Source organism: Brachyhypopomus gauderio, chromosome 12, assembly GCF_052324685.1.
Source record: "Brachyhypopomus gauderio isolate BG-103 chromosome 12, BGAUD_0.2, whole genome shotgun sequence".
In the NCBI taxonomy this organism is placed as follows: Eukaryota; Metazoa; Chordata; class Actinopteri; order Gymnotiformes; family Hypopomidae; genus Brachyhypopomus; species Brachyhypopomus gauderio.
This window is the reverse complement of record NC_135222.1, coordinates 8,536,958-8,564,872: the sequence shown is the minus strand read 5'-3', so window position 1 is coordinate 8,564,872 and position 27,915 is coordinate 8,536,958. Positions and strand designations below refer to the sequence as shown.

The window sequence follows — 27,915 nt, the reverse complement described above, 5'->3', positions numbered from 1 at the left end:
TAATTGCCTTCCTATGGTTTCAGGATAATGGATATATAAATCAGTCCATGTTAAAAAGTACAAGAAAAAAGTCAATAGCCAACTGAAGAGTTTTCTGAACCTAAGGCATCCGTTTATCATGTATAAATATTAAACTAACACGTACATTACAAAACTATGAAACAAAAAGTACATTTTAGGTCGAAGGTTTCAATATTGATAATGCGTTAAAGTTGACCATAGGTAATCAGTCTATACTAAATTAGAATTATAGACATACTTATGCCCATACCTTCAAATCTACAGAGTAGGCCTTAATGTCTAGAGACGCCAAGAACAGAATAAATCATATTTTAATTGTGTATATTATTGCCCATAGCTACAACTAAAAGTCTCATATAAAACAAATGAAGCTTCATAAGTGTAGAATGACTAAGACGTGGATACACAACTCTGCTTACCTGAAGGTTGATCCCCGACCAGGTGATCTTTGAATATATGTTTGAATGTAACTAGCGCAGAATAGGAGACCATTTCTACTTTCGGTTATCTAGCTTTATGACGGCAGACAAACACTCATACAGCTAGATAACCAAAGATAGCAACCGACCCCTTTCTCCTGGTATGTAACGTGGAGCATCTCATAAAGTAGACCTGATGAACAAAGACAATGTTAAAACATGTAAGGAAAATCCCATAATTGTAGTTTGTTTAAATGCATCCCCAAACCCCTGTTTAGTTATGCATGCGTTGAGTTGTGAAAATCTTCCATTGATGCATCCGTACGTGCATATTAGATGTATCACTCCTATTTCATTCAACATCACGCGCGCGCCTACATCAGGCTAACCCACATGTCCAAGCCTGGAACTGCAAAATTCGCATTGAAAGCGAATGAAGAATGTCCCGTCAGTGTCTTCTTCGGTTAAGACCTGCTTTGGACCCCGGGGTTGTCATTTATTTTGCCCATTTATACATGAATTGCCCCGGTCGTCTAATAACAACCACAACGATATTATTACTAAGATAGGCCATTTCATCAGTGCTGTTGGGCTCCGGGCATTGCGCCTTTAGGCCACCTTTGGTCATCAATTCATTGTGTCACAGCTTCTGTTACTGTTTATTTCCATAAACTGAAATGAAACTCACGATCATTTTTAAAGGACCCAAAAATCACAGTCGAACAGATAAAAGAAAATACTTCTGAAGAGAATACTTCTTAAGGTTAACAACAAAACGCTGTCCTTTCAACCAACTTCTTACTCAGCTCACTTATTTCCACATGGTTAATCAGACTTTCTAACACTGAAGTAATAATTAGGCAGTTACAACATATTCCGTAAGGGATCCTGGTCACTGTTAAAAAAAAGTTTATCACCAGCTAAGACGAATAGCCGACATGTGATTTTATCTATAAATTCTAACATTTTAGTTTGCTTGTTTTTCCAAACATTGCGGGTCTTTTTGTAAATTTACATTGCTCTTATTATCTATAGCCCATTTATATTAGATATTTAATTGTGAAGGGTGAGTTTAAAATGTATTGAAAAAACACTGATGCAACTAACTTGGGCGGGTCTATTTTTCACCTCGAGCCTGTAAATTGACTATTTGAACCAACCCCCTAATCATCCCACGAATCTTTGGAGCGCGCTGAGCGCGTGACGTCATGTGGTTTAATTTCTTTGTGACTACTTTGTTTACCTGTTGTGCTACATCTAAAAAATGAAACTTATAATGCAAGTCAATACACAGAGTATTTGCAGCCAGCAGTGGTAGGTAAATTGCAATAATTAGAGGACACGTAGTCTCATTTTGTTAATGCAGTAGTGCATGGACATAACGAATTTACACACTGGGGCAATTAATAATCTATGGGCAAGCAACAATGACCTCGTCTTTTATATGAGAAAAAAAAGCAATGTAGTCTATTAAACAACCACAAAATGCGCATTCCATAATACATCCTGTTATATTATGAACACCAGGATGTAGAAATCTTTGTATAAATTCAGGATTATGTCACTTCTTATAGGACCATATGTCTGTAATGCATTCTGTTGAGGCCTGCCTGGTCGTGCTCTGAACTTATCAGTAGGTTTCCGCATCCTCGTGAAAGGTTGGTCGCACAGATTTATAATAGCCCGTTAGCTTTGATTACACTCTATCACATCTTTGTTACAATTAAACTACATTTAATATAAAGGCATGCCGATCACTACGTTTGATTTTCTAAGTTAGTGTGGAATAAGAGAATGCGCGAGGGAAATACTCGAGACCACTTAGCGTGACCTCGTTTGTTACGTTAGGGAACACGATAAGCAAAAGCCTTACATGCGTAACTTTGAGTCACAGGCTACTTACTGACCAAACGAAAGATACCCCAAAATTATCACGTGATTATTATCCACAGAGCAATCAGATTTAAAATCTAGAAATACGTGAAAATGAATAGAGAAAAAGAAAAAAAACTTACTTTTCAGAATGACGTGCGTGTCTCTCTTGGAGATGCTCAGAACGCGCGGTGTTAAAACACTCGTGTTGGGCACATTTACAGGTTCCGGTGTGTCTGGCGATGAAGATTACGCTGCTCAACTGTGATAACAGCGTGCGCACAAATATTCACTGCCAAAAATAAATAAAATTTAAAAATAGTCATCGTCAATACGACCGGCCAGTGGGCATTTTCCTCTCAAAGTCCGTAGCTATTCATGCTTCGGATGCTGCCTCTTTAAAGATCCAGTGAATGAAACAGGCAGTTTATTTCCAAGATGGGGAATTCTTCCCTCGAAATCTGGCTACAGAATTCGGCCAAGGGTATAGTGCAGTTTACTTTATCTAACCAAACTTAAGTATAGGATTATCTATATTTCATGCTGCAATCCGTTCTCTGCAGGGCTTGAGCACGCATCCATTGTGGTCCTCCGTGCGTGCGATGCTCTCAGTAGCCTCGAAGTCTCTAGTTTCAGTCTAAACGTCTCGTCTCCAGTCAGTTCTCTCCTGCAGTGACGTCACCGAAGCAGCAGGCAGGCGAATGACCAATCACAGAGATGGAGATTCGACGAGAGGATGGAGCGTTCTCTCTCTCTCTCTCTCTCTCTCTCTCTCTCTCTCTCTCTCTCTCTCTCCGCGCCGGGTAGCGGGTGTCTGTATTCGCGTGCACTAAGAAATGATGTAGCCCCGTCTATGCAATAAACTAAATATCGATTGGCTAGTTGTTGTACCTTATCTTTATGAACCTTTATGATGTGTGGTGTTGTTGACTAAGACAAAACCATGCGACAAAATAGTTTTAAATCGTATTTATTTATTGGCTATAAATCCTAAGTTCACGAATATTACATTTCATAGGTAGTAACTGTTACTACAACGAAATCACGTCGTAAAGTTTACTAAGTTGAACAGACTTTTGAAACGCCAGCAACTGCTCTATTCCACCTGTTGTCTTGAGGAAAACTTGGATTTGACCGTTTATCCCAACAAGTTATACCTTAAGTAATGTATAATCCCTGCTTTACAGTCAATGACAATATGCCATACTTATAACAAACTGAGCTATCATTTCCAAAACACTCTCCATCAGTAACAAGATGGTATATAATGTGAAATTTCAGCTTTCTTTCGTTTTCGTTTGTTTCTTGTGTTCGAACCACTGACCACACAGGGTTTTAACATTGGATTTTACCAGTATGTTACTATGCATGCTAATAAGCCTTAATTAATTGCAACTATGAACAGTGTTGATACATATAATTGTTTTTTATGCACGTGTTGTTTACGTGCAGCTGCACGCGACAGAAAGATGTGACCGTCGTGCTTCATGTAGGCCTAAGTGGAAAGTTAATCAGAACTTCTAGCAAAGACATGCAGGAGGATGTTGTCTTTCTTTTATAAAGGCAAAGACGGATTTACTAAATGCTCTGTGAAACACCCACATCACTGCGCTTCGTTTAATTTGAGCTATAGATTAATTCAGTGGAAGCAGTGCTTACAGTATTCAGTGAGATTTAAGGATTTTCATGCATTTACTGAAATGAATTTCGGCCACCTTGGATTGTAGTAGTGGGCGCCGAAATGCCGTTCAGTGGGATGGTTGTAATAGATGGAACCCTAGGCGATATCTATCTTTATTTGTCTTTGTGTCAGTCGCGAGGACTATATTAATAGTCTATAGACAATGCACGACGTTTCCAATAGCAATGCATGATAGTTAAATTCAGTTTTAGTAAGTAATTTTCAGGCATTTAAGCTTAAGGTAGACTACCCATTTTTATTTATGCAACGGTACATTCTTAACCATATTTACATGTCTTTTTTCATAACATTTTAAATCTCTCTCTCTCCCCCCCTCTCTCTCTCTCTCACACACACACACAGCATTTCTTTGAAAATATTTATTTGGCAAAATAAAAACGATTTCAATTAAAATGGACCACAGCGAGACTGACTGGACAGCCCGATAGCCGCGTGGCAGAGGTCCTTGACCCCTTTCAACTTTTGTGATGATAAAGTGCTCCGTTTAAGGGTCCAGCCTCTCAATTTAGCGTAGGTCATGGGGGTTAAGTGAATGGCTTATTGTGTGTCTTTTGACGAACGTGCTTCAGTCGGGTTAGCCTCTTATCCTGTACTGCACAGTAACCTACTGCGACCTATATGCTATCGTTAAAACGGTTTTTGGAAGTGGCACTTGCGCAGTTGCCGAAATGTACTCTCGACGTGAAGATTTTTAAACATCTACCGGAAGTTTACGAACAAATTCTTCTAGGCCCATAGTGGCTACTTGCACGAATATTATCAGCACGATAATTTTGCATTGGGCTCGTGGTAAGCTATTTGCCCCAACAGGTTCTAACTGGCAGGTTAAAACTATCCTTTTAAAACGTAAAATATCCTAATTGTCAGAAACATTTTAAACAGTTTATGGTTTGGCTTTAAAGTAAATACTTATAAAAAAAAATAACCGTCTAAATTGTCTATGGGCTGAAGCGTAAGCTAATTTGCAGTATGGATTTATGAAACATTTACTACAATACTGACCTCTAGAGGCAAGGGTCTCCAATAAGCGCTTTGTCAAACTCTGGTCTACGATTTAAGCGTAACTGCTCTTTAGAAAAAGATTAGGCTGCTTCATTTCTGTAGTGGTTTCCACCTTACATTAATACAGTCCTTGCTGAAACCATAGTCTGCCCCATAAGATCATAAGATATATAAATATTAAAAATGAACAGAAAGAGACAGGGAGATATTATATATATATATATATATATATATATATATATATATATATATATATATATATATATATATATATATATATATATATATAATATCTCTCTCTCTCTCTCTCTCTCTCTCTCTCTGTACTGTATATACATACACACACACACACACACACACACACACACACACACTGAGGGCATACGCCTTCCGTGCATCTAGGGAAGTCTGACTAATTCAGTTTAATATTGTTTGAGAAGAGCAAGGTTACCGTAAATATGCTAACAATTCAAGACCCAGTTAGACAACATTAAATGTAATTTTACATTTCCTAATAACTTCTTATCCAAATTTCTCTCACAGTTAAATTAAAACTGGACTACAAATACCATTAGAAGCACGGGGCAATAAACTTGCCTTTGTTAATGTTTATTCCCGCAACTATAATTAAACTAAAAAAAAATCAGAATACATTTGTTGTTTAGGCACTTGCACGTGCTCTTCAGATCACACGCCTCCACAGACTTAGATTTTTGTTCTTCCGTTAACGGGATGCCTTATCTGTGTGCTCTTACAAATGAATCCTTTGTCTCATCTAAACCACTCGATATTTTTGCTGTACACCCTACAACGGAAATTGTGCCTTGCAATACAAATGCATTTTGAAAGGCTTGACTAACCCTAACCCTAACCCTATGTCAACGCATGAAAAAAACTCTTTTAGAACTACGTTTATTAGTGTGTAGGTAAAATGCAATACTCTTCCTGTTTCCTTAAGGTGTTTTCCTGATGCTTAAGGAAAGACAAGGAAAGACATTCTCCGGCGTTTTATTAGCTGAAATTTTTCAAAAACAAAAAGAACAAGATGAGGCAAAACACTTGGCCTGGTTTGTTGGAATGTAAATAATCCATTCTGTCTGTTTTATTCTGTATCACTGCTAGAATATATTCAAAGTACAAACTTTTAAAGTGCAGTAGATCTAAAAATGTGAACTCCGATGATTTGATTAATAAATAATCTTGTTGGCGATAAAGTATTTAACTTTTTTCTCATTTTACATATTTCCTTTCCCTGGTCTTTGTTCAGTGATATACAGAGATCAGCGAGACAATCCTGATGAATAAAAAGTCATACTGAAATACTGGTTGTTCATTACAAATCGCTACGAAATGTTTTCTTTAATAAGCTCTCATTGTTCAATTAAAATTGTCTAGTATGATACTCCATTAGCTAATAAAACACATTTAGCCTATACTCATTTTAACAAATAACCAATAGCTATCACTATTTTAAAAAATCAGTTACGGGTGCAATGATGTTCGGTTAAAATGAAACCTCCATAGTTCTCAACAAATTTTACCGTGATAGTTATCCTAAATAATCTATCCGAATTATGCACATGCTGTAACTGTGACTTGGTTACTAAAGCACCGCTGGCGTTGTCATTTAACGGATTTGTTATTCACAATAATGTTGAGTGATAAGATATAAGCAAGCAAGTCTATTTTGAAATATATGTATTAGTCAAAATACTTGAAAACCATATATAAGCCTAGAAACATGAAATTGGGCACATTTTTCCAGAAATGCACTTAATACACATTAAGCAAATAAAAGCGACCTTGCGCATTTTTAAACCTGAACCTACACTGCATGTGGTCGAAGAGTGACATCTTGTGGATGAACGTTATAAGTGCAAGAATCTTTGTTTTTTTAACAAAGAGTGCAAATTAAATGTTTTGTATTCTTTTACTGTTCAGCCTTAAAAGACATTACATATGTGGGGTGCATTTATAAAGGTCAGAGTAGCATAAACGCTAAGAACTGAAGTCAAGCACTCCAGGGATGGCTTGTAAAATATGAATTATCTATGCTCCATTTGATGCATTTCTATCACATGGTAATTTCAGTTTCCCTATCCCTACAGAAATCAACAAGTGTCTGTGCATTTCTTATAATATTAGGCAATTATTTTTCTGAGCTGATAAGGATGAGCTACCAGAATACCTCCATAAGTGACTTTCTTTTTCAGGCCTAAAATGGATTACATGATGTTGGCACAGAGATGGATGAACAGAAATTACTCTTCTTTTACGCTACATGTACACTGTGAAAATGAAATAAATATTTTGAGAACTTGCATTATAAATGCATTCATTTGTGTGTGACTGTATTCATAAACCCACTCCAGTTTGGATGAGCAAAACCTTTACGTTATTAAGCAAAAGTTTAAAAATATGTTGTATTTCATAATGCATTGTATTGCTTTAGTGTTTGTTTACTGTAGACATCAAACTTCATCTAGACTCTGGCACATCACTCAAAACAATAATTGCCTACATTAATGCTTCTTGTTTTTGAAAGTATAGTAATGACAAAAGAAGTCATCATCATATCAGGGAAATTCCTTTGGCTACATATTAATAGCCTACTTACATGTATATGGGGCAGTCATGGCCTGGAGTAGGGAACTGGTCTTGTGACCGCAGGGTCGTGGGTTCGATTCCCAGACCTGAGGCCATGACTGAGGTGCCCTTGAGCAAGGCACCTAACCCCAACTGCTCCCCGGGCGCCGGGCTAGGGCTGCCCACCGCTCTGGGCACGTGTGATCCACAGCCCCCTAGTAGGCCTAATCACTAGTGTGTGTGTGTGTGTGTGTGTGTGTTCTAACTGCACAGATGGGTTAAAAGCGGAGGACAAATTTCGATTGCGGTGTAAAAATCACAATTGACAAAATATGGCACATTTACATTATAATTATACAATAGACAGATCACCGCTGCATAGTTTATTTTCATCTAGTGGTGGCTAGATCAAATAAATCAGTTTCTGCTACGATTTACTACACATACAAGCATAGAAACAAGTGTTTAATTGCTTAGATTTTTGCACATAAGCTACTCGAACGATGTATTTTGTACTGTTTCTGAAAAGTGCGACCCCGGCAGGACTCGAACCTGCAATCTTCTGATCCGAAGTCAGACGCCTTATCCATTAGGCCACGAGGCCCACCCTGATAACGGAAAACGCAGGTATGTTCCAATATAAAGTGAGGGCGCAACAGCCGAACGCGGTCTGGTTGTAAACAAGCCCGCAGGTACCAGGGCAACGGCGCTTGTGACGTCTATCTAGTTAGCTAGCAAACCCGCCTAACTAGACTGTAGATAAAACAAAAATATTTAAAAAATCACTTGCTACAGGTCTTTACTTCATATACTAGTCCACACAAAACATTTAGGGTAACGTTTAAATACGGATTACCAACCAGTAACTATTGACAAGGTATCTAGTGAAAAGGTAATGCTAGCTATCGTTAGCTAGTTCTACAGCTAGCTAGGTGCTAAATGTGAATGTGCGGGTGGGACTGCTAACTAGAGCTATGCTAGCGCCAAACCCTTTCGTTAGATCTGGTAAAAGGTGCCCAAGACAGCCGGTTAACTAGCTGTCTACACGTAAACCAACTCGCAATATATTTAAATTATCTTAAGCTGGACGAAAGCGTACAAAATAATATTTCACGAACGGCGGAGCAGTAGCTATGGCTAGCTAGCTAGGTTAAGTTAGAAAGCAAATGGCCAGGAAAATTGGCTAGAGTATAGATAATAATAATATGGGCATAGATAGTGACAAATGTATTTAACGTAATTGATTTGTCTGGCCAACACGATAATTATCTAAGTTTATGATGACTGCCCAAATTGTGGGCTAATGGTGCGACGGATAAAAGGTTTAAAGATACTAGGCTCAACTCATGGCTGGTTCGAAAAAACGTTTAACGTCTTAATAAATGTGTAAAAACTGCAGTTCTCCCTCATTGCAAAGTGAGACGTCTGATTTTGGGCCGGACAGTCCGGACTCTCAGCTTCCTGTTCTCCGACACATTTTTCGTCCTTATTGCTTTACCGTCGATCAGAACTATTTTCGCCTCTTACAGTAACATGTCAAAGTAAATACAGTGCCAAGACTGTACTGCAAGGTGCCATGTTTGGTCAGTGAAACATTAATTTCCATTTCATGTCAAAGATGAGCTAGGTTATGATGTTAATGTTGTGTTGTAGAGCGATATATCTATCAATTGTCTTCCATTTAGGGGCTTATTGAAAGTGCCCATCCTGTTGTATATTCAGAATATGCTAAATCAACTGAAAGTTGCATCCCGCACAGGTGAACATAAAATAAAATCTGAAAAAGCAATGATCCATTCCATTAAAAAGTGTTTTATACTGTACATACAATGTAAGAAAATATCTTTGAAAATGTTAAATCAAACACTGAAAATATAGACAGTTTAATTAAAGGTAATGCACAGTGGTAGTAAAAGTAAACCTGTTCATGTGGCAAAAATAATTTTTCTACAGAGGATTTTTCCGAACATCAATAATTGCAGAATTGGAACCAATGGGTCCTGTATTTAGACTTGACCTCCGAAATTCTCTCCGCGCTTTGCTGAGGGACAATGAGGGTGCTCCATTCCAAGGCACAGCGTTCATGGACTGGACAATTCTGTTGGCCGGAAGCTCGCAGGCTGCCCTCTGCCGAAGCTCCTCCATGCAGTGTTGGTCTTCTGTTGGGAGTGAGGAGCGCCTCCACGTGGGGGGCAGGGGCGCGTTCACCAGCTCTCTCATTTCCTCCCTTGATTTGTGCACAGGTTCAGGAGTGGATTTGGGACTTTCTCCAGTTCCTTTGTGGTGCATCCTCTCTGCACACACGCACCAGATTAAGAGTATAACATGAGGTTTCACACAGACACAGACTGCATAACCAGGTTCTTCCTTGTACTTGCACTGATGCACACAAAAAGGTGATGGAAAGTCATACAACTCATACAGTATAACGAGGTATCTTAACGCCCTGCTCACCTTTGCTCTGATCCACGGACTGAGAGGTCGGCCCACACATGTCCCTGATTTTATTGCTGAGCTCCAAATTGGCTGTTTTGCACAGGCTCAGTTCCTTGCTGAGATTGTGGATCAACCCCTCATACTGTCGCTGCCTACCAGCCAAACCTTCATCTGTGGTCAGAGAAACGCATTAGAATCTTTCACCAATACCAGAGTCCAGTGCTTACTGAGGAACACATTTTCCTTTAGAGCTTTGGTGTGTGATATGATATAACTTGACTTTTTTGACCAATAAAGAAAAAAAAAAATCTTGCAATCATTAATGTTCTACTAAACAGATTTCTAACCTACTGTTTAATGCTGGTCATAAAATAAACTCAATTAGCTTTCGGAGGCAATTGTGCAAAACAAACCATTTCACCAGACAATATATTCATAAGAAACATCCAGGTATAATAAAGTTCTAGAGAGAAACAAATGTCAGGTGCTGGTGTGCATGCTCACATGTCATTGTGCTTTTTCAGAGTAAATTGGCTACCCAAATCACTATATTATAACAATGATGATGATGATAATTATCTTCACTTATCATTTACTTCGCCTGATGTTTTATCGTCCCTGTAGTTAGTGATCCAGAATGTAGATGTCAAATGCAGACGGGTCCTCTCCCTGCCTGTCCCTCTTCCCACAATTATCACTTTTATGTTTCCACAACAATAACGGCAATTAAACGGCTCTCAACGACTGGCCACTGCCACTGGCTTCTTATTTTACACTGGTCTGTTTTGCCACTTAGATCATGTGTTTTTGTTCAGTAACCGCTACTTTGTGAGGAACCCAAACTGATGTCTGGCTGACAACGTGGTTTTAAGTTCATTATTAGCATTCGCAGGCTTAGGACTGTGTTGTGTTGCTTCTTTTGATTCCCCAATGGCCAGTTGAGGAGTAAAGTGTTGTACAGTAGAACAGCGAGGGCTTCAGGAGTGCGGGTCCCACCTCGGCACTGCTGCAGGAGAAGTTGCACGTTCCTTTCGTGTTCTTTCTGCTGCTGGGTGAGCCGGCGGTCGGCGTCGAGCTGCTGCCGCTCCAGTGCTGCCTCCAACCACACCACCAGGCGCTGCTGCTCCTCCACCCGCATCTCCAGCTCGGCCAGAGCCACCTGCAGCCTCCGCTCCTCCTCCCGCAGGGACACCACCTTCACGCGCGCGCAAAAAACCAAAAAGGCAAAAGTGAAAACAGTTCACATGGCCGTTAGCACCAGGACATGCATTTATGCATCTTTGGTTGTGCACCTCTTAAGGCCTGAAGACCCAGTGTCAAATGAGGATGACTAAATTCTGATTTGTATGCAATGACACTTGCAAGCCAGCTAGACAGATTAGATTTCTTTCACATTATTCATCTGTGGTGAGGAGGCTGCTTGCCTTAATATCTGAAATGTGTCATAATTTTCAATGACGTAGGACGTTCAGACCACTACAGGTTGTGGGCTTTGCTTTACCAGCTGATTTAATGCAAACGGCCATTCCCAGCCTGCATTTGGGCTGGTGCTGCCGTCTTTGAAGAAGCCACCATTTTTCACGCACCATTTAGTTTCAGAATAAGCTGATCTATAATATTTATTCAGTTCAGCATGACTCGTGTGGAATTATAAGATAGCCAGACTGAAGTCTTCTGCAGGATTTGATTTAGGTGGCTGGGTAGAACGACCAATTACAGGACGAAAGAAATATAGTAAATAAAATCAAGTGAAAAACTAGTGAATGGAAAATGTAGCACTGCTGAGGAAGCATTAGTAATAAAAAAATACATTCGTGTTAAACTATCTTAAGAAGTGCAATTCATGTAGAAGCACTCATCTACAAGAGTATCCACAATTTACTACTTTACACCATGGTAAACGTCTCGCACCAAGTCTGAAAGTGCAGACCTTATCAAAGTATTTGCACAGAAGTGCGCGCGTCTCGGAGGCAGACAGGTACGTGAGCTTGGCCATCAGGTTCATCTCCCACTGGGTGAGCATGCTGCCCGAGGCCCTTAGCTGCCTCTGTCTCTGCGTGATGGCCTCGTTCTTGTATTCGATGGCAGCGTCCAGCGCCTCGATGGCCTCGTCCAGCTGGAACAGGGTGCGCTCCTCCTGAATGCAGTTGGGGATGGACCGGGAGGTTAAGAAAAGCCACCAGAGCCACCCGGTGTGGGCTTGGTGGAGAAATGGCAGGCTGCCCCAGAACACCAGGAGCTCAGAACGACCATTTTCACGACACACTGCACAGTTTCCTACAGTTTACTTTCCATTGGACTTTAAGAATGTCAGCAACCATAAAAATATAACAATGGCATCTGGCTTAACGCAGAGACCTTTAGGAAGGTCTTGCCATCATGGCAGTGGTGCTGTGCTACATCCACTGCAAGCAAACATCTACATCAACACACAAGCACATCGCAAGTCGCATTACAACTACTTTGACTACGCCACCCTTTTAATAAATAATACATAACAAACAAACAAACAAACGAGACCCCCCTGGACCCACCTCAGAGGAGAGCAGGTTCCCCTGGCGTAGCTTCTCATCCAGCTCCACCCTCTGCTTGAGAAGCTGCTCCTTCTCCTGACGGAGGCTGGAGATCTCCTGGCGGATGTGCTGAGAGTCCTGGGCGCTGCCGCTGCGTAGCTGCCCGTTCCGCGCACTCAGCTCCCGCTCCAGAGTCTCGATGCGGCCCGAAAGCTCCTCCAGGTTGCTGCTGAGAGCCTGGCGGCGGGGAGAAGGGTTCGTCGGACCTCAGGGGGGAACGGCGGTACCACTGCGTATTTGGACCTGCTATATTTTGACTACGACATGCACCTTGGGAATATTTATGATCCTGACATTGACCAAAAGGTCCTTACTAGGCTTGTCATGATGCATAATCATATTCATGACAGATTGAAATCAACTAAATCAGGCACAGGTGAAGGTTTCTGCAAGCTCGGCGTTCCTGCAGATGTTTCGGGTGGATCGACCCACCGATGACGGCAAGGGCGGCGGGCGCTGCCCACACAGACCTGGCTAGAGCGGAGACGCTTGGTCTCCAGGCTGCTGCGTTCCAGGAGCAGAGCTTCCTTCTTGGCCAGGATATCCGCTCTCTTGGTCAGCTCTCCATCCAGGTCCTCAAGACCTCTCCTCTGTTCCAGAACCTTCTCCATCTCCTCATCCAGCCAGCGCTTCTGTTCCTCAATCTTCTGCTCGGAGGCAAAGGTCAACGGCAGTCAAGAAAGGACGGCAGGGATCTGAAACACGCGCTCTATTTTTATGTGATCTTTGGCTAGACCAGTGGGGAGGTGCAGGGCGAGACATGATGAAACATGTTTACCACATGGAAGGCAAATCACACCTTTATCAACAACACATGCTCAAATACAGGGCTGAGAGAGTGTGAGCTTAAAACATGCTGAAGCAAGCCACAAGGTAACACAAAACTACAAACAAGTCTACCAATTATAGAATGCATTAGAAAAAAAGCCAAACACCACACACACACACACACACACACACACACACACACACACACACACACACACACACACACACACACACACACACGAACCAGAAAGTTCGGGTGTTTGGATAAGTCTGTGGTTAGCTTTCTCTGGGTTTGTACCTGCTGCTCCTCTAGCGAGACAACCGACCCATTACTGCCACTTCTCCTCTGCCTCTGGAAGGCGGCGATCTTCTCCGTCTTAATCTGCAGGATCTTTTGCTGCTGCTTGTTCTTGATCTCCAGCTCCTGTGCACGGACAGGGAAGACATGTCCCAACGATCACAGACCTGCCCTACCGATCAGACACCTAAGAGATCTTTTACCTCGTCGGGATAGGCAACCTATCTTAAGACAAAATTGTTAATCTAAAAGGGAAAGGGGAAGAAAAAAAAAACAAACCAACACAATATGATGCTAAAAGTGTTGTTTTGTTTTGTATCCTGAAGGGGGCGTGCTGAGGTTTGGGCTCCTCGGGCGAGCCGTGTGTGTGTGTGTGTGTGTGTGTGTGTGTGAGCCCCACCTTCACGCGCTGCTTGCCCCGCTGCATCTCGCTCTCCAGCCTCCTCTTCTGCTGGCTCTCCTGACGTAGGCGGCGGTGGAGTTGCTCCTGCTGCAGGCGGAGGTTCTGAACGCTGCGCTCCAGGTCCTGTACGCGCCGCTCGCTCTGCGCAGACAGAGACGCCAGCTGCACCGTGTCCCGCTGCCTCCGCCTCAGGACCTGCCCCCCCCCACCAGCACAGAGAAACATATAAACCCAGCGGAGAGGACTACAACAAATAGCCCTCGGGGGGGGGCGGGCTTCGGATCGGGTGAGACAATTCTGATGTGGTATCGAGAAACAACAAAATAAAGGTTTAATAGTCAAAATGTAAGTCGATTGTTGATTCTACCCTTGCTGTCTTCTCTGGGTGCATCACACGAAACATAAGGTTTTACATCAAATCGTTTTTTGTATAACCCAAACCTCCGTCAAAGATTACACTGAAGCGGAACATATATGTGGCACTGGAGCCCCATTACTTAAGTTTCATCGGGAGTTTAAAATACTTAAAAACTAAAGTTAAAATAAGACGTCATGATGGTGTGTGTTGATGCAGCAGGATGAACATCCTGGTATTTGGTAGGTTCTGATAGTTTGGGCTAAAATCCATGATCAAGTAGATGGGGGCAGTGACTACCGGTGTCTTAACACACCAAAGGAAATTCAAATGAGTACACGTTCTGAAAACAGTACAGTCCTTCCATCAATCCAAGACCAAAAATACAATCTAACCTCTTATTGTATTTAGAAAATTATCGTTATTAGAAAATTGCCAACCTGGCGAACAAAAAGGTAAAAATGGTCGTCATCAAATAAAATCGCCAGTATGGCTTTGTGGGAAGTGGGGGGTTACACAAGCATAACGAGCGAGTTCCACGTCACCAGGCACCGCCGGGGAGGTCGGGCAGGCGAGCACTCGCACACGCACCTGTACTTTGCTGTGGGCGGCGGCGATCTTCCTCCTGCACTCCTGGGCTTTGGAGCGGTCGGAGGCGTCTCGGCCGCCCCGCGCCTCCAGGTCCTGCAGCTGCTTCTGGGCCTCGGTGAGCTCGGCCCGGGCCTGCTCCGCCTCCTGCTCCAGCTCCGTCACCTTGCGGCTGTACTGCCTGTTCATGGCCTGGGCGTCCTTGCCTGCGTGTGGGAAGAACCCGTCAGTGGAGGAGAAGAAGGGGGGGGGGGGGGGGGGGGGGGGGGGGGTTTTGCAAAACACTGAGCTACGCTGGAGTAGCCACATGAATTCACATAGCGCTGCCTCTTAGAGCCATCACACTTACATCACACATTAATGTTTAATACCAGTGCTTTGGATATTTTTGTACATGCCTCGTGTTATTCATTACTGTATTTCCCTTACTGTGATTTATTCTGTACATGTATGGGGGTTGGAATAATAGAACACACACACACACACACACACACACACACACACACACACACACACACACACACACACACACACACACACACACACACACACACACACACACACACACACACACACACACACACACACACACACACACACACCTGTTTTGACCAGCTCCTTGATGAGCTCCTCCTTCATGCGGATGGTGATGGACAGCTCCCTGATCTTCTGCTGGGCCATCAGTAGCCCCCTCTCCGAGCCCACGTCCCACACGCCACCCTTCAGGCTCTCCAGCACCGAGCTCTCCCCAACGCTGCTGTTAGCTGCCCAACACACACACAACATGCCCAACACGAAGGGCAAGCTAAACCTCTGCTGCCCATTCACATATTTACATATTACAATATCTATGACTAGGAAGTTTAAACAGCTTTAGCTCCGGACTTACATGTACGCCTGTTGCTGTGCAGAGCTGGAGGGCATCCTGCTCCCAGCACCTGGGACAGAGGAGCTCTGGCTCTTCCACACGAACCTTGAAGTGGCCCATCTTTCTTTGACCAGGTAGAATTTGCGCATCTGTGCATGACCGTGTAAACAAGGCTATGAAAACACAATCAATGGTACAAACTCGACCTAAAAAGGCCCGAGGCTACACTTACATCAATAAATCACAATGCGGAGAAAGCAAACAATACACGTATAATTAACCTTGTTGCCAAGCATCAACCCTTTGAAGTGCAAAAAAGGCCTTGTTTTTTTTTTTTGCATACCCATCTGAAAGTTCTGAGTTACAACTGAATTGAGAGCTGCTTCCTCTACAATACAAAGCCCGTGTCTCATGAGAACGTCCTGCATGCATCTTCATTTCCCTGCACAGCTAGTTGGAGACGCAAACGCTCAAAATACGGTAAAAACGCGCCATTGTTGTGTAAGGGGTGAAGACCACCATTCCTACCAAACACAGAGAAGCTGTACGTTAAAAACCACCTCCACACCTGCGGTTGTCGCTGCGGCCTTTGACGTGAGCGTCCTCTCCTTCTCGGTCCTGTGACTCCTCGTCCTCCGTGTCCACATGTCCACACTCCCACTGGCCCTGTTCGGTAAAAGAACAGGCGGCCACCGAGGCGGCTGGCTTGGCCTGACAGCACAGAGCCCAGAACTAACGTTATTTTTGCTGCAGTAACTGATGAGGCAGGTTTACTAATTTATTATATGTAGTCCATGACCCACAGTGTTTCTTGTTCAAGAACCTGTTCAAATGACACATGGTTCTGATCTCTGCATTAAAACACTGCACTATCTGCTTCATGCAAGCTACAAATACATACTGCTTTTAGCGTCTACCTGTTGTGCAGGGCTTTCTCCTGCGTCTTCGCTGTGGAGGGGAAGTAAATGGCCTGGTGCGAGTGTTCCTTGCTGGACTGAGTTGTTGGGTGCGGTGTGGGGTCTCTGTTTCAGGTGCAGCCGTCCCAGACCGCCTGGCTGGGCCAGGAGACCGTGCAGCTCCGCAATGAGATCCTGCTGCTCCTGGAGCTTATCGCTCTGAAAGTGAGATCACGCCACTTTATCCACACCGCCAGCAAGAGGCACCTGGAGACCTGCACCTCTCAGCGTCCTCCAAGTTTCAATGAAACGCACGAGGAGAGGCTACAAAACAGCGCGTTGTCATGGCGCTGTACCATCTCCAAGGGCCATGACGTCCTCGTCGCCGATGACAGTGAGAAATTTATACGTGCTTTTGTGTCAGCTAGACAGGATTAGTGCATAGATCTTTTATGTGGACCATACAGGAGCTTCATTACTAATTTACAGTGTGTTCAGAATGCTGCTGCCAGAACCCTCACATGGACCAGAACAACGGACCACGTTCCACCGGCTCTCAAATCCCTTTATTAGATATTCGTGTCTCTCAAAACTTATTTTAGAATTTATTAATATTTAAATGTCTTCAAGGCCTTTTGCACCTCATCAAATTAATGTTAGATATGATCTTACCATTTGCTATGCAATCTGTTGGTGAGCCTTGAAACTAAGCTGATTTAAATGATTAATTTTTGCATTTTAACTGTTTCATTCACTCTGTAAAGCACTTTGAAAACTTTTTTCATAAGTGCAATATACATTTTTTATTGTTAGACATATTTTAAATAACAATTCTTACAATATGCTTGTGTAAATTTGAAGTTCTGGTGCATGTGATAGTGAATTGTCTCACCTGCTGTTTGTACTGCTCCATTGCATCCTCGAGTGCAGCCAGGAAGTCTGTATTTTCCTGCTCTAACTGATGGATCTGCAGTAGTAACTGGGAAATGTAGTCCTCTTTCTCTCTGCTCCACTCCTCCTTCACGTGATTCAGCTCCTGGCATACCAGGCATGACAGCGTAAGAGATAACCCAAGTGTACCGTGTAATAGCAAGACTCATTATCGGAGTTCAATCAAGAATTGTGAAGGACATTAGAACAATGTAGCGTGTGATTATCTGTAAATATTGTTTCATCTGGCGTTCATGCAGAATGTGATCATTAACTGCAGAACCATCTTTAAAAAAAAACAAAAAATATGCATATGTTGTGTATATTTTCTTGTCTCCTTTCGATTAAGGAAAAATTTTATTCTGGGAAAATTTCAAAAGGGAAAATTTCAATAAACAGAATCCACCGGGCACCATAACTAAACCACCTGGCCACTACTAGCATCCCTTTATTTTTAACAAAATCAACATTCTGTGTCAGGAATCTTTTAAAGGTTTTAGATACCGCACTCAACACGGCTCTCTTGCAGCATTACATTTAGCTTCCAGATGCCGCTCAGACCTGCGCACCGTGTGCTCACCTGGCTCTTTGGGAGCGGCCGGCCCCTTCTGGACAGGGCCGGGTCCTCGGCGGAGCTGCTCTCGATGCCGCTGTCCGGGCCCGAGGCCGTGGTCAGGCCGCTGCGCTCCTCCTCCACCGCACACAGCCACTCCTTCACCCGCAGGAGCTGCCCGGCACTCAGCGTGCCCTCCCCCTGCAGCTCCATCAGCAGCCTGTAGGCGGAGTCCGTGCACGTCCTGTAGTGGGCGCTCTCTGCCTGTAGCTTGCCGATGTCCGGCTCAAGGGGCCGCACCCGGCGCTCGGGGTCCGAGCGGGCGAGGATACGCGTCTCCGAGCGCTGGCGGTTCTCCAGGGCCCGTTTGAGGGCTCTGATCTGGAGCTCCAGGCTCTCCACCCGGTCGGTCTCCCCACGGCAGTTCACCACGACCCGGTTCTGGATGTTGCGAGCCCGTTTGGCATAATTGAGGGTGTTGAGGCTCTCGTCAAAGTCAGAGGATGAGGGACTGATGCAGGCGATCATGACTGTTTTGGCATTGCCACCAAGGGAGTCTTTTAAGATCCTGAGACAACAGGCAAAATTAAAGAACCAATACAAAGTATTACTAATAAAAAATAAAAATTTAAGAAAAAATTAAGAACTAATACAAATGTGCTCTGTTATGTTGTTTGAAACATCCGATATATAAATCAACAGAATTCAAAACACTTCCAAAAAAATTTTTTAAATCCTCATCATTATAACCCCACGGTACATATACCACAAATAAGAACCGTACACCAAGCTTCGTACCTGGTGATTTTCGAGTCTCTGTAAGGAATGTGTGTGCCTTTTCTCTTAGGGTCCCCTAGTGCCCCGATCACATTTCCTAGGGCGAGAAGTCCACTGTTGATCTGAATGCTTTCCTTGAGCCGCTCCCCGGTGTTGCCGGTTCTGAGGATGCGCTCTGACCCGGCGAGGTCCACAAAGTGGAACTTGGAGGAGAGAACGTGGAGGCCTCCGCCCGTGGCCCGGGAGCCTCCTCCGCGCCTCTGCTCCATCAGCACGGTGAAGACGGTGTGGGAGCGGCTGGACTGCGGGTTCATCTGGGTGGCTCCTGTGTGGCGAGCCGTGTTGCCAGATTCTAAAAGGCTCAGGACCTCGTCGAGCCCCTCCACCTCACACTCCTTCACTCCGCACAGAACTGTGGGTAAAGCATGTGGAGAGGAAGAGGGGAGAAGAAAAAAAAAACACACACACACACACACACACACACACACACACACACACACACACACTTTCCAATGAGTATCATTCAGTGTCTTCAAAGCAGTCCAGCACTTCGGAACTTGGACTGAATCCAAGCTGTACCATGTGCTGCCTGTGGCTAGCAGCCTAGAGGGAATGTAATTGGCTGCAATCCCAGGGGAGAAGCACTGAATAACAGGGCTGGGCAATAAAATGAAACAGCCTATATTATTACGATAATATGAAATTAACAGTTAAGGAATTTTAAGTATCTGTGTCCTAAGTGATGGTTAATATTTGGTTTATATGTGGTTTATCTTTGGGATTTTGAAAAGAATTTTGCTGACCCTAATTCTTAACTGCATTCACCAGGTCTTAGCAATGATGTCTGCAAAGTATTTAAACACATTGAGGTTTTATACAGATTTGAACTAAATATATGGGTCAATTCAAAGGTTCTGTCATTCTTCTCACTATTTTGTAGCTTCCAGATTTACAGCGTAATTTTTTTTATTCTGTTCCCTTACCTACAATTGTCCGTGTAAATGTTTATTGTAAAATTAAATACCGGTACATTTCAGAAATGATCTAAACCTTGAAAATTGGGCTATATAACGATCTAAGTGTCCCCCAAGTCGGACGTATTCAGTCATTCACTTACACGGTCAAACAGCAAATCAAACACTGACTCTCTGTCCAGCGTGCGGAGAGAGTCGGTAATGCGCAGAAGTAGAATAGATTATTCACAAGGCCTCCAGCACGGCTGTGAAACGACCACAGACGAGGCCCCCTGCCGTTCTCTACTGCTGCATATGTCACGCTGAAACGCTTTGCTAAGCCCCACGCGTTTCGGGAGTGCGCTACTACCAACCGTCTCTGGCCAGACGCAGCATCTGTGATGTCTGATGCCACAGACCCTTGTCAAACTGCTTCACCCTAACCTCGTTCAGAGTGATAACTGCTCTGTGGTTCCGCTGCTGCATAAATACTACCGCAGCCATGCTCCATGTATTCTACACCGCAACAAAAAAGGTCTTGTAAATGTTAACAATGCATTTATTAATCAAATCAAGTCATGTTCATAAAGTATCTGAGAAGGTGGCAGGGAGCAAGTGGCAAAACAAAAGCAAGCCTTAGTTTCAGCTTTTTTTGTAGACTTTCGTGTCTTTTAATTTGTAGCCAAAAATAAAACACCTCAAAACCATTTCACACAAAAGGTTTAAAAATATTCAGATTGAAGCACAAGTGCTTCCTTAGTGATGCTCATCTGAAATGACAGCTAAAAATGAGTCAGTGCATTTCCTATCTGAAGGAGTAGGCTAATCTGAAATCTATTTATTGGACGTTTATCAGAAAATGGCAACTGTCTGCATCATCCTCAGTGAGAGCCGTGGGCACACCGCGCGTACAAATAAGCCCCCCAAATGCGTCTGTAAATTGTTTATTTCAGCTCCACTTGTTCCATGAGCTTTTAAATCTTTCACATGTCAAAACACAATGGAGCAGTTTGTCCTTTTTGCTATAATTTAAGTGATGAGAGTACTTATGTTTTCGGTTTCCTTTCAGTATGTGGACTTCAAGTGAAAGGATTGGTACCCTTGTTAGAAACTGTTAATGGGAAGAATGTCAGCATATTGGTGGTCAATGAAAACTAGGTTGTTAAGAATACTGAGCACAGTAAATTACTAAATTACAAATTTATATTAACAGTAAAGTTTAGGGTTTTATGGTTTTGGGGACCAATTGGATTCCTTATTCTACATACTCAAAACAAATATAAAACACATAAGTGATAATGAAATGGCCAAATCCCTGTTTTCCCATGAAAAACGACAACATTTGGCCTAGACATTTCACAGGCTGCACAGGAAACACTAAAGTTGCATCCCCAGGCCCAATCACTCTAGCTTCTCACCTATGTTGCCCTTGTCATCTTCCCGGATATGAATATCCTTGCTTGCTGTCTCAATCTCCAAAAGGTCTCTGAAGATCTCCTTGTAAACCTCAAGGTAGGACACTCTGACGGAGAAGTCGCTGAGGTCATTCTCGTCCAGCAACTTGAAGATCTCGGCCACAGCTCTGGGAATGATCCCATGTTCATCATCTCTAAAGGAGGCTTCAGCCAAGAAGCAGCACTGGGTTAGTAATAGCTGGCCGCAACCAAATGCTAAAAAGCAAGATCTCAGATGGCAAGAGGGGCTGTGGTTTTGCGCAGTGACAGCTGCACCGGGGGAAGTGTTGTTGGCATCGCAAATGTGTGTGAACTCATAGGGAGATTTTAACTAGAAGCAGGCAAGCCTTTTCTAACCCAGAAAACCGATGGCCTTGATGCAGCCCAGAAAATCTACAGCCGTCACAAGTAGCTTTGAAGAGGTACGAGTGGTGACAATAAACGAAGATAACCCCGTGCTCATGTTCCTAGGAGGTGATTACTCCATAATATTGTGTGCCGACATGGCACACACCTTACTTTAGACTGTAGTGTAACACGGTCAAAAAATAGGCATGTACACAATGTTTTTGTGATCGCAATTAGCTCTTTTGAAGTGGATTATCTTTTATTTGACATCCACCACATTACAAATGCCACAGTGTTGTAGGTTGATGGACTTAAAAATAATAATAATAAAAAAAGCAACTCACATATGTTAGCTTCCCCAATGGTGTAGGATTTGCCTGAGCCAGTCTGGCCATAAGCAAACACGGTGGCATTGAAACCCTGAAAGAAAGCCTCGACAAGTGGCTGGACACAGTCTGCATACACCTCCTCCTGAGTGGAACTTTCCTCAAAGACGAAATCATAGTGGAAGCAGCGGTCGTGGCCAAGAGTAACCCTCCTGTCTTCTGTGTGGATGGTTATGCAGCTCTCGTGGGCGTGCAGGACCTCTTTAGGGAGAAGAGGCCGCACACGTACCGCAACCTGCACAGCAGTGTCCTCCGCCTTGCCCTGGCTGGCCACTTTGGGAGACATGGCAAAGCCAACTAGCAGTCCCCAAAACCTCTACAGACCTGTGGCATGATTGTGGTCAGTTTATGATCACTAAAAACAAAGCAAACAAATAAAAGTAGTTAAAAAAATAGAATAGAAGTTATTGCCACACTAGTTTAGCAAACTGTCTGCAAACAATAACTTTAATGTTTGCAGGCTCTAACAGTGGTTAAAAACTGGCAGCTTTTATTAAAAATAAATAAATTAATTAAAGCACATCAAAAACAGCGGGTTTCCTTTTAGATGTCTATCCTCTAAAAACTACTTCCACACAGAAATGTAGAAGCATTAATAAAAAAATGTTGAAAAACATTTTTTTAAACCTTAATTATACTAATGGTTGGTAACAGTGTTACCATCATTTGGTAATTTGCACTAGAACCGTTTTAGTGTTTGGACAAAGATGCGCCAGGGAGTCACTTGGGCTGAATCTGCTTTTAATACTGCAAACGGTACAGGATGCGTTTGTACAGTCACTAGGCTAACACAAACCAACATTTAGGTAACTATCTGGTGAGCTCTTCGGTTAAACCTTCTATAACGTCCTTTACGCGTTTTTACGAGATTTCTCCCTAAAATCTAACTTTGTTAGCATCGATGCTAACTACAGTGTTCAGCTGGCGGAACCTGGCTAGCTAGCAGACCAGCTATTTAAAAAGAACAAAAAAAGTTTAGGCATACACACGTATAGCATTTAGCTCTTGAATTTTAAACTTTTTTTTTAATAAAGGAAATCTTGGTACACAGGTTAGGTAAAAGTGGGCCATCCCGTGCGGTAAAACCGTGGTGATTTGTTTTTAAAAGCCTATAATAAACTTCTCAACTTACTGTTGTTTTCGACTCCATCTTTCCCGAGTCACATCCCATCCAGGCGCTCGAGCCCCCAGATTGAGGGACGTGGTGATGTCATGTAGTCGTCTTCCCAAACGCCTGCGCTAAATAAGGTCAGCCATTGTCTCCACAGTAGGCACGCTGTTGTGCGAATCAAAATTTCAAACGAAATTTCCACCTTTCTCTAGGCAAGGGACGTTCCTCGAAGCATGGGACACGGAATAAGGATGGAATAGGTGACGAGTCTTGTCTGAGAGCTTCAGGATGATATCTCATGGAATTACATAGCCAAATCATAGGATAAAACTTCGAAGAGACGTTTGACCCTCATGAAAGTCTCTCCCTCTGCTAGGCTGTATTATAGGCCAAAACATGAAAAAAACTCGCTCATGTCTAGACACCATGTACTGTCCAGCATTTTTTTAAAGTCTAAATGGAGAATGTGCTGACGGGGGTGCTTCCCTGCAGTTTTTATAAAGTACTTGTCAGAAGGCATTGAACCTTAGAACTTGAGCCCACATTTTATTTACTGATATTTGCTAGGTTACATTTCTCAGGCGAGAAGGATGAGATATAATTATTAAGATTTTTTTTTGCTTTGCTTATGCATACATTTAAGCTCTCTGTGACATACAAGGGCATACAATTTACAATATGTTGCTTTTGGTTTCTCAGATGGATAGGCACCTCCAGTGTAAATTCATGTCTTGAAACCTATGACAATGTCACTTTGGCTGTAGCTGCTCACATTAACTGCCAGAAGTATTCACAAGCATTCTCAAGGCCACACGTTACTGTTTTTCTGCACTATGGCTACTTGTAGTGGTAGCCATGGCTACATCCTATATGAATGCGAGTTATATCCTCTGTCATCTCTTTCTCATAATCATTGCCACTAAATCGCCATATGAAAACAGTGCTGTTATAAAAAAAATATAGTGCCATTGATTTCATTGGCCAATCCTACAGGCAACGGGGAAATAATGATATTGCATATAGCCATCTTGTCATATGTTTTCACAGCTATAAGAAGGATATTTATTTCCAGATTTTAATTTCATAGCTGAACCGTGACACATTCTTTCTGAATTGTGACAAAGCTTTAAAAAATGATTACAGTGTGATTCATAGTGTTGTGTATGGAATTATTGCAGACATCTTCCATTATAATAACTCTTGATTGTTCTGTTCAAGAAAGGAACAATACATTGATTTAAATGTTTTTATTTCAGTTTGCCTAAAATATTTCAGCTAATAAAATAAGTGAACAATTAAAACATATTTTTGAACACAAAGGCTCATAATGGATGATAATAGTGAGGATACATGGGTTTTTCTTCCCATAATGATCAAATAAATATCAAAAGCTTCTTGAGGTTTTCCATTCCATTCCAATCAGCCACTGTTCTTCAGCCATTTCTCTGGCATTTAACGTTGATGTGTGTTAGCAGTCCATAGCGCAGTATACAAGCACTGCTTTGTAAAGAAACGTTTACAGGGCCGTGTGTTTGCATCCTGCTCACTGAGGCAGACTGTGACTTGTTGTCGCAGTTGACATATTTTAAACAACAAAATCACTAGTCTTCCACAGTGCCCAGAACTAAAGCAGAACCAAACATTATAGCATAAACTAGAATGTGTACATTGAACGTTCACAGAGTTTAATTTCCATTTTTATTGGACAGAGTGAATCAGGTGTTAATTGAGGAAATAATATGTGAACCAAAAGCATGTGAATTGAAATAAATGTACATAGAGAGTAATAAACATTTCCATAGTGTGAAGGAAGGAATTACACAGAAGGCTCGTTATGAAACAGTTATAAATACAGTTGTTAAATTTATTCTTGATTTTTGCACATTTTTATGAACACTACAATCACATCCAAGTATATACGTAGTTGAGCGTCACTCAAAAAAACCTTTCCAGCGTGGTCTCAGAAAGCCTCCTCTAATATAAGGTGACTTACACGGCCCTGGAAAAAAATGTCTTGAGTTAATAATGTCACGGTGCTGTATCCACGTGCCCTTTCCACAAACCATGCAGCCTAGTCCATATTCTCAGTTATATTTGAGGGCTATTTCCAGAGTCCTCGTTTCACTGGATACTCCAGGGTGTGCCCATTGGCAACCAGGCTCTCACTGTGGTACAAGTCATCAACGCAGGCACGCTGCTCTTATGAAACAGATTTATTGGTTTGTGCCAAGCATTTGTAATTCCAGCAACTGCATAATTAGTCTGTGTCTGTGGCTCAGTGAACAACAGCGTAAGAGCATGGGGGTAATTCTAATCAAATTCAATAGGGTGGACGTTTGTTCCCTGCTTGCTTCACTCCTCCTGCTATGTGTCTTTCCATCTGTCTGTCCATTCATCCGTTATGCATGCGCACATCCATTCATCTATTTGAATATGGAAAAAGCAAATCAGGATATGTGACAACAATTACAACTAAAGGTTCGGTGGAATTAGTAAACCTGTTGGAAACACTATAGGTTTGCTCTTATTGATGATGGATTCCAGCACTCAATATCTATGGAATGAGAAAGAAATTGTGTGTAATTTTAGCTACTTATGTCGATGTAAAGCAGCTTTAGAATTTACCTTGACAATAACTCTTTCAAATCATGGTATGTATGTGTGTGTTCAATTATTTGCTAAAGACCTCTTGAGAATATTCAGTCCCGGGGGGAATAGAATGGTTGCCATGTTGAACAGTAATGCATTATTAAAAGCTGAAATTATATCCCCTAGATGCAATGAAAGCCCTTACATTCTGTTCAACTAGTGATGTGGCTCAGCGGGGAGAGATGGCCAAGAACAGCAGTGCTTACTTCTGCCCTTGTGCCATCTGAATGGAAACTAATGATCACGATAAGTGCCTGTGCAATTTGGCAGACTTACGACTCATAAACCATAGGCAATCATTCTTATTACTACTCCCGAAGAAAAGGGAAAGACAATGCAAGCTACAGAAACATGATATGCTACATAAAAAAGGAATCCACTCCTTAAAATTAAACTGATCTATTTTAATAAGCAGCAAAAGTGGAGATGGAAAATTTACTGATCGATTCCATAAAAGAACCAAGAGGTTCATTATTTGCAGGTAAGAATTAACATCATAGTTTGGGAAAAAATAACTACACATAAATAAAACATAAAAAACATAACATGAATCATAAACTACGTAGACAAAATAAATATATAATCCATAGACATAAATATGACAACTAACATGTCCTCTGCATAGTCAACAATTACACACTTATAAAAATTAATGAGTGAAAGAAATTAATACATTTGAATTGTGATCGTTTCTTGTAGGTTGCAGATATTACATGATGCAAATGTCACTAGAATTCTACAATTCTAGCTGTAATTCGCCATCAAAAATAAGGTGATTGGGGAGGGAAACAGAGCATACAGCATGTGGCTGAGGCAGATAACAGTACATATCGCATCCCCAAAATGAGGCGAAATTAATATTTCGCTGGGAGCGCAAAAATACAGCAATAGCATTTACTTTGAAAAACCATGCCTTTAAGGAACAACACTCTCCTCCCCTTATGCTGTGATTTGATTACACTACCATCATCAAACAAGCTTGTTATTGGAGAGAACATGGCAGAAATATTTTACATAGCTTTTTATTCAATCCTTCTTTCATTAATTTCTCCGTCCTCCGTGCTGGGTTGAAATGGTTAGCTGAGGGATTTATGGAAAAAGGAATGGAGCCTCACTCAATCTTTTTCTCCTCTCTCTCTCTGTCTGTTTCTCTCTCTTTCACTCGCTCTCTTACTTCCCCACCCCCTACACACAGGAGGTAGATTAGGTTTAGAGGAAACCAATCAGCCCAGACAACCTGCTGTATGCCCTCCCTGTGACTGTACTGTACCAAACAATACCATACAGCACTACGTACAGATACACTGAGGAGGCACCATATTCCTAATGAATCATGACAATAAAAATAATGGGGAATTTCTTATCAATTTAGATATGGCAAGATAGACATTTATTAATGACTGGGATGAACACAAACACAATCATAGGGGGAAATTGAACAATAATGCTAGATGCACTTTGAAAGGAATTTAGATGTTCTGCAGTACGTTTGTATTGAATTACTGTTTCACAAGATACACAAAGTGCAGTGAGCTACAATTATGGAAGCTGTTATTTGTATTAATTATTCAAATTCCATGTCATTCACATCATTAGAAGATTATATATCAATATTAATTTTAAAGAGTGCTGTGCTGTTTCCTTGTTGTTTTGACTACAGACTTTAAAGAGATTAATCACTAACCGGGCATTTAGTCCTTTCATCCAAACAATATGGTTAAACCCTACAGTATATATTACAAATATAGTTCAAAACACCAACATAATTTTCTACTGTCCTCATGCCAAAGATATAGAGAACTGTGATAACTTGAATCCTCATTGTATTCAAGGAGCAATAACCCCAGAACGTAAAATGAAATGTGAAATGAAGAGGGATCAGATCAGGCTATTAGTAATCAGCATTTAGTGACCAAAATCAGACTTGCTGGTTCCCACTAGCTTTCATGAACATCTGACCACAGTAG

The 27,915-nt window shown here is 42.1% G+C and overlaps 1 protein-coding gene, 2 long non-coding RNA genes and 1 other non-coding gene across 4 annotated transcripts in view; 1 reads left to right on the top strand and 3 right to left on the bottom strand.

Moving 5' to 3' along the window:
• Positions 1-2,923, bottom strand: part of LOC143528921 (uncharacterized) — a 17,470-nt gene extending 14,547 nt beyond the window's left edge. Inside the window, exons 1-2 of the long non-coding RNA XR_013134551.1 lie at positions 2,456-2,923; positions 441-633 (exon numbers count right to left, since the gene is read on the bottom strand). This is a non-coding gene — a long non-coding RNA (uncharacterized LOC143528921). The remainder of the gene's footprint in view (positions 1-440; positions 634-2,455) is intronic.
• A 5,210-nt stretch (positions 2,924-8,133) lies between these two features.
• trnar-ucg (transfer RNA arginine (anticodon UCG)) lies at positions 8,134-8,206 on the bottom strand. Its single transcript has one exon. It is a non-coding gene; the product is annotated as a tRNA-Arg (tRNA).
• Positions 8,207-9,394: 1,188 nt separating this feature from the next.
• kif7 (kinesin family member 7) lies at positions 9,395-23,751 on the bottom strand. Its single transcript, XM_077024854.1, has 19 exons — positions 23,321-23,751; positions 22,147-22,543; positions 21,419-21,619; positions 19,069-19,459; positions 18,298-18,838; positions 17,680-17,823; positions 16,809-17,006; positions 16,460-16,602; positions 15,913-16,040; positions 15,626-15,787; positions 15,027-15,229; positions 14,078-14,275; positions 13,678-13,803; positions 13,082-13,258; positions 12,573-12,788; positions 11,969-12,175; positions 11,035-11,233; positions 10,057-10,209; positions 9,395-9,896 (listed from the first exon to the last, which is right to left on the bottom strand). Exons 2-19 carry the CDS (start codon positions 22,472-22,474, stop codon positions 9,550-9,552), a joined length of 4,062 nt encoding a protein of 1,353 aa, XP_076880969.1. The 5' UTR covers positions 22,475-22,543; positions 23,321-23,751; the 3' UTR covers positions 9,395-9,549.
• LOC143528920 (uncharacterized) lies at positions 22,891-24,777 on the top strand. Its single transcript, XR_013134550.1, has 3 exons — positions 22,891-22,994; positions 23,349-23,436; positions 23,512-24,777. It is a non-coding gene; the product is annotated as an uncharacterized LOC143528920 (long non-coding RNA).
• The last annotated feature ends 3,138 nt before the right edge of the window (positions 24,778-27,915 follow it).

What these genes read in the sequence shown, in the direction of transcription:
- kif7 (XM_077024854.1), bottom strand. Translation starts at nt 22,474, where the DNA reads ATGTCTCCCAAAGTGGCCAGCCAGGGCAAGGCGGAGGACACTGCTGTG. An exon ending in GCACAGCAACAGGCGTACAT is followed by an intron (nt 15,788 to 15,912) that starts GTAAGTCCGGAG and finishes TGTGTTGGGCAG; the next exon opens with CTAACAGCAGCGTTGGGGAG. An exon ending in GGAACCTGCTCTCCTCTGAG is followed by an intron (nt 12,176 to 12,572) that starts GTGGGTCCAGGG and finishes AACTGCATTCAG; the next exon opens with GAGGAGCGCACCCTGTTCCA.